The sequence below is a fragment of the Chiroxiphia lanceolata genome, chromosome 11 (assembly GCF_009829145.1).
Source record: "Chiroxiphia lanceolata isolate bChiLan1 chromosome 11, bChiLan1.pri, whole genome shotgun sequence".
In the NCBI taxonomy this organism is placed as follows: Eukaryota; Metazoa; Chordata; class Aves; order Passeriformes; family Pipridae; genus Chiroxiphia; species Chiroxiphia lanceolata.
In genome coordinates, this window is record NC_045647.1 from 9,439,033 (window position 1) to 9,452,773 (window position 13,741).

The window sequence follows — 13,741 nt, forward strand, 5'->3', positions numbered from 1 at the left end:
TAAGCCGAGTCTCCCAGTGAGTGGTGTTGCTGCTGAGCCAGTCAGTACTGATATGTAACCAACAACTTGTGTTTTGCAGCCAGGGCTACACAGGTCTTCAGATACTTCCCCCCACCCCCTTTAAATAGAAACATCCTGTTGCATGTTACAGATTTCATTCACGGTGGGTGTCTTGGTGCAGTGCACAGTTACCCCAAGAACACATTGCTATGTGTCAGATTTTGAGTGATAAAATACTACATCTGGGAAACACACGTTGGGTTGGGGGGGAGGGGAGATTTTAAAAGCCTGGTCTGGCATCTGAGCTGTCTTGTAACTAGCAGACAGTGAAAATACTAAAAGAGCTGACAGGAGTGACTCAAAATAAATTATCTGCCTGGAGTCCAGAAAAAAAAAATCTTTGTTATTTGACATACCTGCAAATTAGTCCATATATTTTCAGATATGTCTGAATCTTTTGTCAGCTCTCACTTAAGTACCCCCCACTGCAATGGTAATTTCATTTTGGGCAGAAAGATGTGGTTAAAAGGTTGATTTGAGTCTCCACAAACTTGGTTTGTTAGGCAATTCATTACAGTCTATTTGTGTGTGCTAGGGCAAGCTGCTCTGTGCTTTGGCTTCCAGTGGAGAATAATGATATTCTGGGGGCAGATGCTCATAGTGAGTGTCTGTAGAGGGACTGACTCCGCAGGGAGAAGCTTTAGTGAGCTCAGAGAGGCAGCTTGTGAGGGTTTGAGGTAGCATGTGTGCTGTTCAGGGTGAGCAGCTGATCCAGGCAATCAGTGCAGTTTCAGACTCAGTGAATCTTGTTCTGGTCCATAAGTGAGGCCACTTAGAACAGTCATATTATTTCCTTTTTCACGTGTCCGTACCATAAATCAAGCTCTGTCAGTCATGTGGCTGCATATTGTGCTGCTGCTCCTCCATGTCTCTGGCATACAGAGCTTGGCATGGAAACCGATGGCAGTCTCACACCAGCTTCTCAACGAGTGGCAAAGGTTTCAGTAGACGAAAAGTGATTATATGGCTTCTCTGTGAAAGGAGAAATTGGAACATAAGCTCCTGCTAACAGCTTCGTAGAGCCTTGTTTTTGATGAAGCTGTGCTAGACCTGGTTCTGCAGGTCCCAGGGGTGAGCAGAGATGTATTGAAGGCTGGATCTGTTGTCTGGGGATTAGCTCTGCACTACCCAGGGGGAAACCAGACTGCTTCTCAGTGGTTTGGTGAAGCAATAGCAGAGTTATACCTGATTTGAAACAAAGCTTCTTAATCCTTTTCATCTGAAGGGATGATGCCTGCTTTGCCAAATGTAGCATCGTCAGAAGAGAAGAGATAGAAGATGATAGTCTGAGAATTCCCTTTCCTCTCTGTATGAACACTTTACATGCTACACTTTCAGTTGCCTCTCCTGTTACCCAAAATTGTTGTCCAGTAAAAGGACATTGCTAAGCCTGCTTCCAGCTATAGCTTCTCTCCAAGGCCTGTGGAACAGTGATAGTCTGGTCCAGCTAACAAAGAATATCAGTAAATCCAGGGAATGCCTAACAAAAGGATGTATTTCTTCATTTTTCAAAGAAGACGAGAGTAAGAACCAGAAGAGCAAAGGTGAGTTCTGGATAGCACTAGTTGAGAAGCAGGAACAGTTCAGTACTGTCAACCTGTTGTGTTATATGAGTTTAAAGAGGTTTTTGAGAAGGACTGACTGTTTGGGGCAGTGCATCACCTCAGCACACCAGCTGCTTATGAACCGGTTCTGGCCTGGAGCTCCCCTGAGACGTTGTCACAGCGAAGATGAATGCAGTTGTCTGTGGATGAGGTGAAAACACTCTGGGAGAGCTGGGATGCTTTCACTGTAATGCTGATTTGTGTCTCTCCCAGGCAATGGTACATTCCTCCCACCACTGCGCGGTGTGCATGCAGTTTGTCCGGAAGGAGAACTTGCTCTCTCTGGCTTGTCAGCACCAGTTCTGTCGCAGCTGCTGGGAGCAGCACTGTACAGTGCTCGTCAAGGATGGTGTTGGAGTCGGTGAGTTCAAGGTGGACATGGTGCTGGGTCCATATTTGCCATGCTGGCCTTTCTGATGAGTCAAGAACATGACTGTAACAAGTTAGAAGCTGCAAATCTGCTGCACCTTGAGTTTGCATCTGTGATGATGTACTGTTGCAATGCCCCTGGAGTGCTTGTAGATGCAAACGTCTGTTCCCTTTGTCTTGGGTAGAAGCCAGTAGTTGCCAGAGTTGCTTTGGGCTTTTTGTAGCCTGTCTTTCATGTGGCATGGCAGTAGCTTACAATTTGCTAATTTAAGTGTCTGACCTTGTGAATACTGGTTGAAGCACTTACTGGTTCTGGGTACACATGCACCCTGTCATCTTTCGCTACAGACAGTTGGGCGTCAGCTTTTCAGCAGCCCCTGATTTGTTTCACAGTTGTGTCTTTCTTGCCACAACAACAGATGGCACCTAGGAAACTGTTGAATGCTCTCTGTGCATTCACTCCTTGGAATAAGCTGCGCTGTGCTAAGATGTTACTCTCTTTTCTTAGGGGTCTCCTGCATGGCTCAGGACTGCCTGCTTCGGACACCAGAAGACTTTGTGTTCCCATTGCTGCCTAGTGAAGAGCTGAAAGACAAATACAGGCGCTACCTCTTCAGGGACTATGTGGAGGTAGTGGGTTTTTTCATTTTTAGGATACCCTGGCTCAAATCACCAATGACTTGCAGAAATTTTGTTTCAAGTGTCTTGCATTTTTGATTAGAACTGCAGCAAAATTGTCCTCAATAGACATGATGTGGCAGCTCCTGTAGGACAGCCTCACTGGCAAAATACTCTAGCAGGTTGCCAAAGTAAATTCTGCTGTAAGGTCACTCAGTAACTCCTTGGCTGGTGCTTCAGAATTCTCGGAGTGTTGCAGCTGAGAATTTCAAAACTTTGATCTGATTTTTCAAGTCCTTCTTGTTCTTACATAAATATTTTTAGGTTCTGAAAAATAGGTCCCTCATCTTAGTGTAGCCCAGCTGAATTGGCTTGCTCAGTTACATTTTATATGAGGTATTTTGAAATTAAAGCAGGAGTTGTTAAGGCTAAATGTGCAGGAGTGTTCTGGTGACTGGCAACACTCAAGAAGCAGCGGTGCAGTATGAAAGAGTGGTGTCACCTCTCCTCAATAGAGACCCTTTGGGAAGGTATGGCCACCACAGAAGAGCAACTAAATAGCCTCTGTGAGATAAGGAGAGGATGGGAAAAGAGCTCAAATGGAGTAAAATTGTTTGTTCCTGTTGACTGTTAGTGGTGTCTTAATGGTTGTATTGCTGTGCTGACTTGGTCTGTAACCCTCCATTTGAATTCCATGTTCTAGAGAAGCTGTAAGTAACTAATAAATGTCTTCAACATTAGGAAAAGGAGGATCTGTTCTGTTAGCCAAGACCTGGTGACAGTTGTCAGTCTTTTTCAATAAGAAATAACTGACTTGTATGTTTTTGAGGATAGGAGTGGTTTTAAAGTTGAACAGATTTCTTCTGCGCCCACTGCTGATCTTACCCCCTTGGTGTGCCCACAGAGCCATTACCAGCTGCAGCTGTGTCCTGGTGCAGATTGCCCTATGGTCATACAGGTACAAGAGCCAAAAGCCCGGCGAGTGCAGTGCAATCGCTGCAATGAGGTCTTCTGGTAAGGAACAGAGAAGGTTAAAAATCACGGGGGGAAGTGTGTGCTGTCCTCAGAGCTACTCCTTTTGCTTGCCAACAGCTTTGGTGTGTAGAAGCATGTTCAGTGCTTTGCTAGAGTTGTTTGTAACTTGAGTTAGCTGGAGTAATTGGACACTTGGGGTCTGACTTCTGCAGGTGGTCCCCTCGCTCCCTAAACTCCTTGGAAGTTGGGTATTCTGACAACCAGGGAATGCAGGGCTTGAATAATCAAGGGGTTACAAATCTAGCATTCTCACATTTTGGCTTGGTTACAAATTTTCCTCCAGGCATAGTGACTGATAGAGATTCTGGTAGCGAACATGGAGTCCTCCCTACTATCTGCTGGTATTAAGTTTTTAAGTTTATTACAAGTGTTTGACTCCCAGAGTGTCTGGGAGACATGTTTTGAGACTCACGTGAGAATACATTTCTGCTGAACAGGAGTGTTAATGTTCCTTGTCTGACGGAAGTGGATGTAGGACAAGAGAAAAAAGGTAGTTTGCAGAGCTGCTGAAGTGTCTTCTGCTCCTGGGTCTCTAGAATCACTGCTGAGAATGTCTGTGGAGCACAATGCAAACAGTTCAGAGAACCAGCTTACTGGTATCTCCATGCAAATGGTCCTTACTCACCTGGGACCGTCAGGTCATGTTAATGCCGGTACCTGATATCTGCCACTGGAGTCAAGCTACTTGTAAGTCACTGGTGTGCCCCAGGCCTCTGCAGTCATGTTAGAGGAAACATAGGTTCTAGGTAGGGACATGTCAGCCCTCAGACACATGACGTGTCAGAGAAAGCCTCAGTTCACTTTCCTCTTGACTCTGGTTTCTGCACAAGAGGGTGGGGGAGATGTTCAGCCTTGGTCTTTGCACTGTGGTAATACACAAGAGCATTTGCATCCCTTACTGGGCCTCCCAGATTTTGGTCAGGAAAACCTCAATCCTTGAGTCACTTCCTTGGAAATCAATGTGTCTTTCTCTTTTTTTTCTCCCCCCCATTAAGCTTTAAGTGTCGGCAGATGTACCACGCGCCCACGGACTGCGCTACCATTCGGAAATGGCTCACCAAGTGTGCAGATGACTCTGAAACAGCCAACTACATCAGTGCTCACACTAAAGATGTAAGGCCAAGCACCTGCATGTTATTTCTTGTCCTCTAGCCCTGCCTGGGAAGCAGGATGCAATTCTATACACACATAGCATTGTGTTCTGCTTTTTCGCAGGCTGCAAATTCTCACAGCTCCCTAGGGACTGTCAGGAAGCTTCTGTCAAAAGCTACTGTCATATGTGAACTAATTATGTTCCTATGCCTGTGATATAACAACTGAGTGCCTTGGGAATGCTTTGTGTAGGAAGCCCAGCTGCCCTTCTGCGATAAGGACCTGGTGGTCCTTCTTCCAGACCTGGTGTGAATGTCTTTGGCAGCCAGGTGTGCTGTCCTCCCACAGGCAAAAGAATTGTGACTGCTTTGAAATGATCAGTGGAGATGTGTTTAAAATGGAAGGAGAGGGTGTAGTAACTGTGAAATCAGTATCAAATAAGGCATCAGTGGTGTTTAAGCCTGAACAACTTTGTGGAGTACTGTGAACTGGAAGGTGAGGGAGATAAGGTCATGATTTGTCAAGCACAGCAAAATGGGATAGTTGAACTCTATAAATTAGGCATCAGAGTATTTCTAGTAGATTTAGATCCAAGACAAAAAAATAGTTTACACATTATGCACTCTAGCCTACCCATAGAATTGTCTTTAAAAGTTATAGATATACTACCTTTATCCTCTAAATTAGCTGTCCAAGATTTGAACTTTTAATGTCTTGGGGATTTTGTGGCCTGACTTCAAAACAGTTCTTAGCTGGCATTTGAGCTACCATGGCCAGTGACAGTTGTGACAGTGCTGATTAGCCTGTCTCACAGTGATAATTCGGTTGTGTTAGATTTCAAGTTCCCTTCCTTCTCTGGAGAAGGTGTCAGCATGTGATGGCATTGTTTCTGCTATCCTCATTTGTAGAAATAAGGTTCCGTTATATCAAGCATTCTTCTGGCATACATTTTGCCTGACGTGAAAATTTATGAAAAGCAGCAAAACTCACTTCTTCCATTGTACCTGTGCAGCCCAAAAAATGTAACTGGACTCTCCAGGGTATCTGTGCAGTAAGGATGTGTGCAGTTCTCTATGGTCAACCAGAGTCTCTGCCCCTAGCTGAGTTGTCACATGTAAGTGGCTGCTGAAGGCAGGATATAGTGTCGATTACCTGCAGTCCAAGTAGCTGTGGAATCTACTGTAATACATGAACTAATTATGTCCTTGTGCCTGAGCAACTGTTAAGTAGTAACTCAGCAAGACCTCCAGTCTTACAAGGAGTAACAACAGCAAATTTGTTTTCTTGAGCAAATAGTTCAGTGCTGCAGTGTAACTTCCCTGGCTTTGCCTTTCTATCTTCTTTTAAATGGAGCTATCAGGAATAGGTGGGAGGCAAAGTATAAATGTTAATATTCTCATATATGTGTATGCATATTTAAAAAAAAAAAAGGCAGAGAGGAATAATCACACAAGTGCTGTCATTCTTCAGAAGGCTGCTAGAGACAGTTGGATCTAACAATTGCTTCTGTTTCCTCAGTGTCCCAAGTGCAATATCTGTATTGAAAAGAATGGAGGCTGCAATCACATGGTGAGCAATTCCTTGAACACGTCAAACCTCCCTTGTTCTAAGCAGAATTTCCCCCCCCCACTTTGCACTAACTAGTGCTTCTTGTCTCTTCTTTTTCAGCAATGTTCCAAATGCAAGCATGGTGAGTTGGATTTGGAAGCAGTTTTCTCTGCAATGTTTGTCAGTGGTGATGGTCTCTTCTCTTTTTTTGTGATAGGAAAACAAATTTTGAACATTCACTGAAATATTTTCCCCCTAGTAAAAGGTGAACAGGACATTAGTTACAGACCTTCTGTGTGATAGTTTTTTCCCCACTGGCTGTGATCTCAGCTGGGTTCTGATTCAGTGCTGGTTTGGCTCCTGCCCCTGACATGTCCACTGTATAGAGAAGTCTCCAGAATATTAACAGTGGAATCCATCTCAGAAGAGAGTATTAAATGCTTTCCATGGAATTGTTTTTGTCATCAGCTGAAAATACTGTCAGAACTGAGCCATTTACTCAGATGAGCTGAAGTTCTTCTGCTTACTGATGGAAATAATGAGCTTCAATCTAGATGAAACTGCAGGAGCTGTGAATTCTTATACGTAGCTGTTGGACTTCTCAGTCCGCTCCTGTTCAATTAGCAGCCTGAGTGTCTTTGGCTCATTGTGAGGTCCTACAAAATGACAGCCTGTTCTTGTACTTACTTTTTCATGGTAGAATTAATTTCTGTTGCCTTGTAGCAAGACAGTTGTATTCAGCCCTCTGAGTTAAGTGTGCCATTAGAAACTGTTACACTATCAGAACCTTATTGGGAAGATAATTAAAGATTACTGTCCTCTCTCATTTCCTTTGCTCTGGGGTTCTCAGCAGCACTGGACGTGCTTTGATGGAGCTCTGTGACAAGGGTGAGCAGGCAAGTGCCACGGTACCATGGGGGCTAGCTGGTGAAAGCTGGTGAACTCTGGAAATGCAGACTTTGATTTCTTTACCATGAGTAACATAGAAGTGATTCTTATTGTAGCAACTTAATCTCCATCTTTTTTCCTTCCCGGTAGAACACCCAAAGCCTCACTCTGAAATCAGAAAATTGTCATGTGGGTTTTGCTGTTGCTTTCTTTTTTTCACTTTCTTCCCAATTCAGCAGCTTCTAACTTTGTGTTATAAACCCCTGACATCTGACGTTACCTGGTAGTTCCCTTTTGAAGAGAACTGAGGGCAGACTTTCTTTTGCATGAGTTAGTTCATTTTTGGATGTGACTGTTTACGTTTTGTTTAGACAGAGGTTTGCATGGGGCAGTGGGCCATAGTGGGGAGGAGGCAACTCACAAAAAAGACTGCAGCCTGCCTCTTCTTTAACTTGGAGTGACAGCCTGTGCAGGTTGCAAGTATGATTCTGCCCAGTGGTCTTGGTGTACAGGATGTGGAACTTCAGGATTTACTTTCCACAGTTGCATGGGAGGCCGTACAATTAAAATCTTCAAGGCAGGCTGGTATTTTTGGCTCGCTGTTGAGTTCTGTTATGTAAGATGATACAAAATGTGTATGTTTCTTGGCTTAGCAGAAATATCTGAAAACAGATGGACTGTGTCTCCTGAAGCTTTTCTTTCTCAGAGATTTTTTTCTGTGCCTCACAGTGGGTTTTTTTGCTGTTTTCTGCAGACTTCTGCTGGATGTGTCTGGGAGACTGGAAGACTCATGGCAGCGAGTACTACGAATGCAGTCGGTACAAAGAGAATCCTGATATTGTAAACCAGAGTCAGCAAGCACAGGCCAGGGAGGCCCTTAAGAAGTACTTGTTCTATTTTGAGAGGGTAGGAGACATCTCCTTGGCCAGAGCTGCTGTAGCCTTTTAATGCTCCCTGCCTGGTGCAAAGGTCATTGCCAGCAATCTCCGTGCAAGAAACTGCCCAAAGAGAACCTGTGCAGAATTTTCAGGCTCTGTTTTTCACTCAAAATCCTGCCCTGTGAATCCCATTCAAACCCATAATGTCATACCTAAAGAAAATCATATTTGTCCTATATTCCCCTGTGCTAGAGAAAATCAGTATTACTTGTATACCACTGTATCATTTACCTGCAGGCTGCGTGCTGCTGCAGTAGATAGATATTGCTCCAATCATTTCCTTCCAGGACTGGGGAACTTCAGTTCCTTGAAATCTGTCTTTATAGAGACAAAGAACTAAATAAACTCTGCCATGTTCAAAGCTCCATGTGCTCTAGCAAAGTTTTACTAAAATTTCATGTAATCATATTTTTAAAAGTTGCATCTCTGTCCACACAGCAGTCTCCATGCACCTGGCCATGCAGAGCAACTCTACAGCAGCATCTGTAGAAGAGAGTGTGGTAGAGGTTAAATACTGGTGCATTTCAGTTTCCCCATTAAAATGAGTTTATTCTTCACAGCATGAGCCAAGTCCTGTAGTAAAATAAATATGTTCATTCCTGGTTCTTCAGAACAACAGGCTTTGGGAAATAGCCATGTTTACAATGTGCACATGGAAGTTGCATTTCACTGAGCCTGTGTTAAATGTTAATTTAAACTCTTAACCTTTCTATGGAAGTCCTTTAAGTAGGGGAATCGCCATGTCTTTCCATTTTGTTAGGCACAAGGTCGCTGTGTGACCAGAGGGCATTCCCACTCGGAGGAGCTGGGATTGCTCCCTGCTCTTTGCTGCTGTCAGTTTGTTTACAGCTTCTGCCACTTGCTACTGGAGGTGCTGCCTTGCCGTTCTTTCCCACAGCATGTCTTGCCTTGCTGGACTCCTGCCCACTCCAATTTCTGCTTGCTAGAGCTTGTGCTTTTACAGCAGCAGTACTCTGTTCTCATGCTGTTTTTTCTTTCCCTGTCTCCCCACCCATTGCAGTGGGAGAATCACAATAAAAGCCTACAGCTGGAGGCACAGACATACCAACGAATCCAGGAGAAAATCCAAGAAAGAGTTATGAACAACTTGGGGACATGGATAGACTGGCAATACCTACAAAATGCTGCAAAACTACTTGCAAAGGTGGGTAATTGTGTCTTGTTCGGCGCAGAGAAAATACAGACCGGAATGCTAAATTCATAGTACTGATTAAGGAAGGAAATTTAAGGGTTGTGGGTATGTGGGGTAGTGCCTCTAGTCTAGGACATGAACTAGCCAAAAATCATCTGGTATTGTGAAGTTATGTGTACAGTGTACAGAGCTGCACAAGTTCTTCCAAGGAAGGTGTAGGGAATTCTACCATGAAGTGTCCAATTGTCCTTGTTAGGAGGTAGCTTCTTAGCCTGTAGTGACCACACAAATGTGACTCTGCTGACTTCCAAGTCTGAGACTCTTGTCCTTTTCTCTCTCTTCCTTCCACACCTGGGCAGTGTCGTTACACCCTGCAGTACACATATCCATATGCCTACTACATGGAGTCTGGTCCCAGAAAGAAGCTGGTAAGATGTTTTGCCTTTTTTTTGCTAATAAATTTTTGGGGTGTAGCTGGCAGCATGCTGGGCTGAATTCCAGAGCCTGGCAGTGTCTGAAATATTAGTCCTGAGTTTGAGGTAAGGACAGGACAAATAGGCATTTTTGCACCTTCCCTCTTCACTTTGAGTTGACCAGCAGCTCTGTCATCTGATGCATTACATTATTTTCCCAGGGGACTTCACTGCACTTTCACTAACAAGCCATTTATCCAGAATGTTTTGAGGCTGGAAGTGTGCGTTTGTTCCTTGGTAAGATTTATCACAGTGCTATGGGCCATATTTCATATGAAGAGCTGCTGGAGGAGAGCTTTTCTAGCCTTGGATCAGGGTGTAGCTTTGCTTTTTATTCCCGCTGTAAGTTCCTTTGTTGCTTGGTACATCTCATGGACTGGACATGTACAAAAATAACCCTGAATTCACTGAAGAGTTTTTTCTTTGACTCGGCTGTTCTGTAAAACCTGTTGTAGAATCTCTCCCCATGGGATCATGTGTTCTCTGAGGCTATGGACAGATGTTCTCTTCTGGATCTGACTGTGCCAGTGGAACAAGTTGCCGCTCCCAGCAGCGGTTAACAGTCCCTCCACTCTGCCTGCAGAGCTGCTCATGGGAGTGTTTTCTGACCTGTTTATGGCAAAATGAGCTGAGCTAGGAGATACTTGTCACTTGCAGTGTTTTTAGGCTGACTGGGTTAATTTTGAGTGATGCAGGTTGGGGAGTGCTTACACAAGAAACTCCCAGAAGGGGTGATGCTGTGTAGCTGAAGGTGGATAAGGAGGAGACACAAACCTGCTCTGCCAGCAGAGCTGTCAGCAAAACACATTTGTCTGCTCCTCAAGTATAGTGTGTGGTATGAAACTGCTCCACTAAACTAGTTTCTTGTTGCTCTCTCTAATTTTGCTCCTTGCAGTTTGAATACCAGCAGGCCCAGCTGGAAGCTGAAATTGAAAATCTCTCATGGAAGGTGGAGCGAGCAGACAGCTATGACAGAGGGGTGAGTGTTCTGCTTGCTTGAGCCTGCTGGCCAGATTTTGTTTGCTGGGCTTAACACTTCTGCAGGAGCATTAAGGTAGTCAAGTGAGAGTTCTGAGAAACTAGATCCAGAAACCACCTTTAGGCAGCAGATGTTGTAGAAGCAGAGTGCTCACTGCTTATGGAAGGGGAGGGCGGGCTGCAGGGAGTCCTGCAAAGTGAGATGGAACGTACAGAGCTCTGGAGGAGGCTCCAGGTATCCCTCTGGTGAAGAGCAGATACCTTAAGTGTGTAGTGGTTTAGGGAGAGCAGGAGTCAGGCAACTGCAGAGGGAGCCCACATCAAAAGCAAGAGGATCTGGGATTTGTGATCCAGAGTGCGTGTGAAGTGTGGCAGTTGGTGCTTCTCACGTGGAGTGTAGTGTCTCCCTGAGGAAAATGAGCTCTTCTCCGGAAAATGTGTGCTGACAGTTTTACCTTCTGTTTTACCAGGACTTAGAGAATCAGATGCACATAGCAGAGCAGAGACGGAGGACCCTGCTGAAAGACTTCCACGACACATAAGACAGGAGGAAGTGACGAAGTGCAGGGGTGAGAGCAGCAAGTGAAGTGATGGCAGCTTCACTGGGATAAGCAGGCACTGCCTCTGGGAGAACACGGCCAAGGACAAAGCCACCCCTCCCCTTGCAAGTCAGACACATGCAAACACCACATCTTAGTCCAGTTTGTTCTCTTATCTTTCTGTTTCTGTTTCTGCCAGGCTAGAGGCCAGAGCTCAGATTGGCATATTTCCTGGGCCATTTCCCTCCTGCCTTTGATGGTTTCAGAAGGGGAGGGAGTTTTTCTCTGAATGGCTGTTAATAGTATTAGATCGTTACAGTTTATGTAATTTTCAACGGTTGTACAATTATACAGACAAACCTTAGAATAACACACAACCCTTTTTAAAAATAAATTGGCAGTGGAGTGTTTTTCCTTAATCTGCTTGTAAATTTAATGGGCTTTTCCCCCTCTCCCTCTCCCTCCCTCTGACCCAAAAATCCTCCTAGGCACTGAAGGAGGTTACAAAATATCTCAGCTAGATTTCCCGATGCTCCTTTAACCAGGGCATTGTAGCATTGGCATTGCATGAGGAGAGTGGCTGGTGTTAAGGGTGGCTGCTGCTGTGTCTGGCCTGACAGTACCAGCAGTGGCTGTATTCAGTATGATTACATGTGACATCTCTTGTCTTGTAAATCAGCTGTGCAAAATCCAGCTACACAAACAGAAGCAAACAGAGGAATTTCAAGGGACAGACCAGGTTAACACTGGGAGATATGCCTTGAGTTTAAGAGAAATTGAGAGAAATCGGATTCTGCATTTGATGGATTTTAGGTCTTCCATGTAGATTTTTGCTTTACTTGTTTTTGTGGAGAGGATGTTGTATTGCCAAAGCGAATGATGAGGGACTAGTAGCATACAGTTGTTAATCAAGGCTTGGGGCTTTTGCAGAGTGAAAGAATCCATGTTATAACAGTGCCATGCAGCCTGGTAAAGATTATTTGTGCCTCCTGGGTAGCATGGCTGAGAAGATTTGATTTTGTTCATTAAAATGAGACTGAATACCACTACATTATGAGGAGGAAAGATTATGTACAACACACTCCCTGGCATGTGTTGGCAATGTGGACAGGCACTTGAATTCAGGTGCATTACTTGTGCAGAGCCTGCACAAAGCCAGGCAGAAAATTAACTAGCAAAATTAATTTATTTGTATATTAGTATTGATGCTGGTGGGGACTTATCAGAAAATTGATTGTTAGGAGCATGTGGAGCTTTTTTTATTAACATTCTTTTTTCTAATGTAAAATATACACTAAAATAAAAATATGAAAACCTAGTTCATCTTAGTAGGGGTTAACATGAAAAAGATTGCTTAAATGCTGATCCTTGCCTGTCTGCTACAGGAAGCAGGCCACATGTTAGGATTTCACAGGCATGTGTGTCACCTGCACCGGAGCTTGTTGTTTGCAGCCAAAAAGGTGCAGCCGGAGTCTGATCTGAGGAAATGTTCACCTCTGTGGGGGACTCACTTCCATGCTGTATGTGGAAGTGTTGCCTTTGATCTATCCCCGTATTGTTCTTATGCAGTGTGACTTGATAAAGATTAAAGTGGAGGGGGGAAAAGTGCTAAATTTCTGCATGTCAGAATAAGCTCACTCCACTGTTGGAGCCTCTTTCATGTGCCTGAGACACATAATCCAGGTATTTGCAGCAGGTATAATTGGGCTGATGGATTTTATCAAGAGTGGTGCATCAGTTGAAAAAAGGAGTAGCTGCCATAGGAACTAATCCTGTTGACGTGGTTGTTGTACACAGCAGAAAATTTCAAACTGAAAGGCCTTTTCCTTCCTCCCTTCCTTCCCTGGTGTGAGATGTATCATCAGGGAACAGGGGAACATACTGCAAGGAGTGGGATTACAATAGAAGAGGCTGAGGGTAGGGAAGGGTTTTGGAGAGATGGCTGGAGTCAGGGAGTGGGGCAAGGAAGGGAGTCTGGTTTCTGGGAGCAGCACTGCTTGCTGTGCAAGAGATCTCCATAGCCATGGCTCCTTGTGTTCCAGCTCTGTTCTGGCTCCCCTCGAGGCTGGAGCCCTAGAGGTAGATATGTCCTTGCTCCAGCCACTGTCTCCTGACTTCATTCCCTCTGCACCCAGCAGCAGCCTCTTTGTGCCTTCCTCTATATTCTAGAAGTCAGTCTCTTCCTTCCTCTCCCAAATGATTGTCAGTCGGGGCAGGCTGCACCCACAGGAAAGGTTTGCTGAGACCCCAGCAGTTTGCAGTGCATAGAACCCATGTTTAAACTGTTCTTTAAAAATGTAATGTGCAAAGTACTGATTAGGATAAAAGCTGGTGTTCTTGTTGTCTAAACATAACTATCTTAACACCTAATCTCTTTGCAGAACAGATATGTGGAGTTCCCTAATCCCAAAGAATTATCACTTCTGTTACATAATTGTCCAGCTTT

The 13,741-nt window shown here is 44.5% G+C and overlaps 1 protein-coding gene across 4 annotated transcripts in view; it reads left to right on the forward strand.

The window, feature by feature from the left end:
* ARIH2 (ariadne RBR E3 ubiquitin protein ligase 2) overlaps positions 1–12,894 on the forward strand; it is a 32,474-nt gene extending 19,580 nt beyond the window's left edge. For all 4 annotated transcript variants that reach the window (XM_032699271.1, XM_032699270.1, XM_032699273.1 and 1 more), the window contains 11 exons: positions 1,878–2,025; positions 2,542–2,663; positions 3,556–3,665; positions 4,682–4,799; positions 6,297–6,347; positions 6,447–6,468; positions 7,969–8,120; positions 9,174–9,317; positions 9,665–9,733; positions 10,674–10,757; positions 11,227–12,894. In XM_032699271.1, the coding sequence (XP_032555162.1) occupies positions 1,878–2,025; positions 2,542–2,663; positions 3,556–3,665; positions 4,682–4,799; positions 6,297–6,347; positions 6,447–6,468; positions 7,969–8,120; positions 9,174–9,317; positions 9,665–9,733; positions 10,674–10,757; positions 11,227–11,298 (1,092 nt within the window). In that variant the 3' untranslated portion in view covers positions 11,299–12,894. The remainder of the gene's footprint in view (positions 1–1,877; positions 2,026–2,541; positions 2,664–3,555; positions 3,666–4,681; positions 4,800–6,296; positions 6,348–6,446; positions 6,469–7,968; positions 8,121–9,173; positions 9,318–9,664; positions 9,734–10,673; positions 10,758–11,226) is intronic.
* The last annotated feature ends 847 nt before the right edge of the window (positions 12,895–13,741 follow it).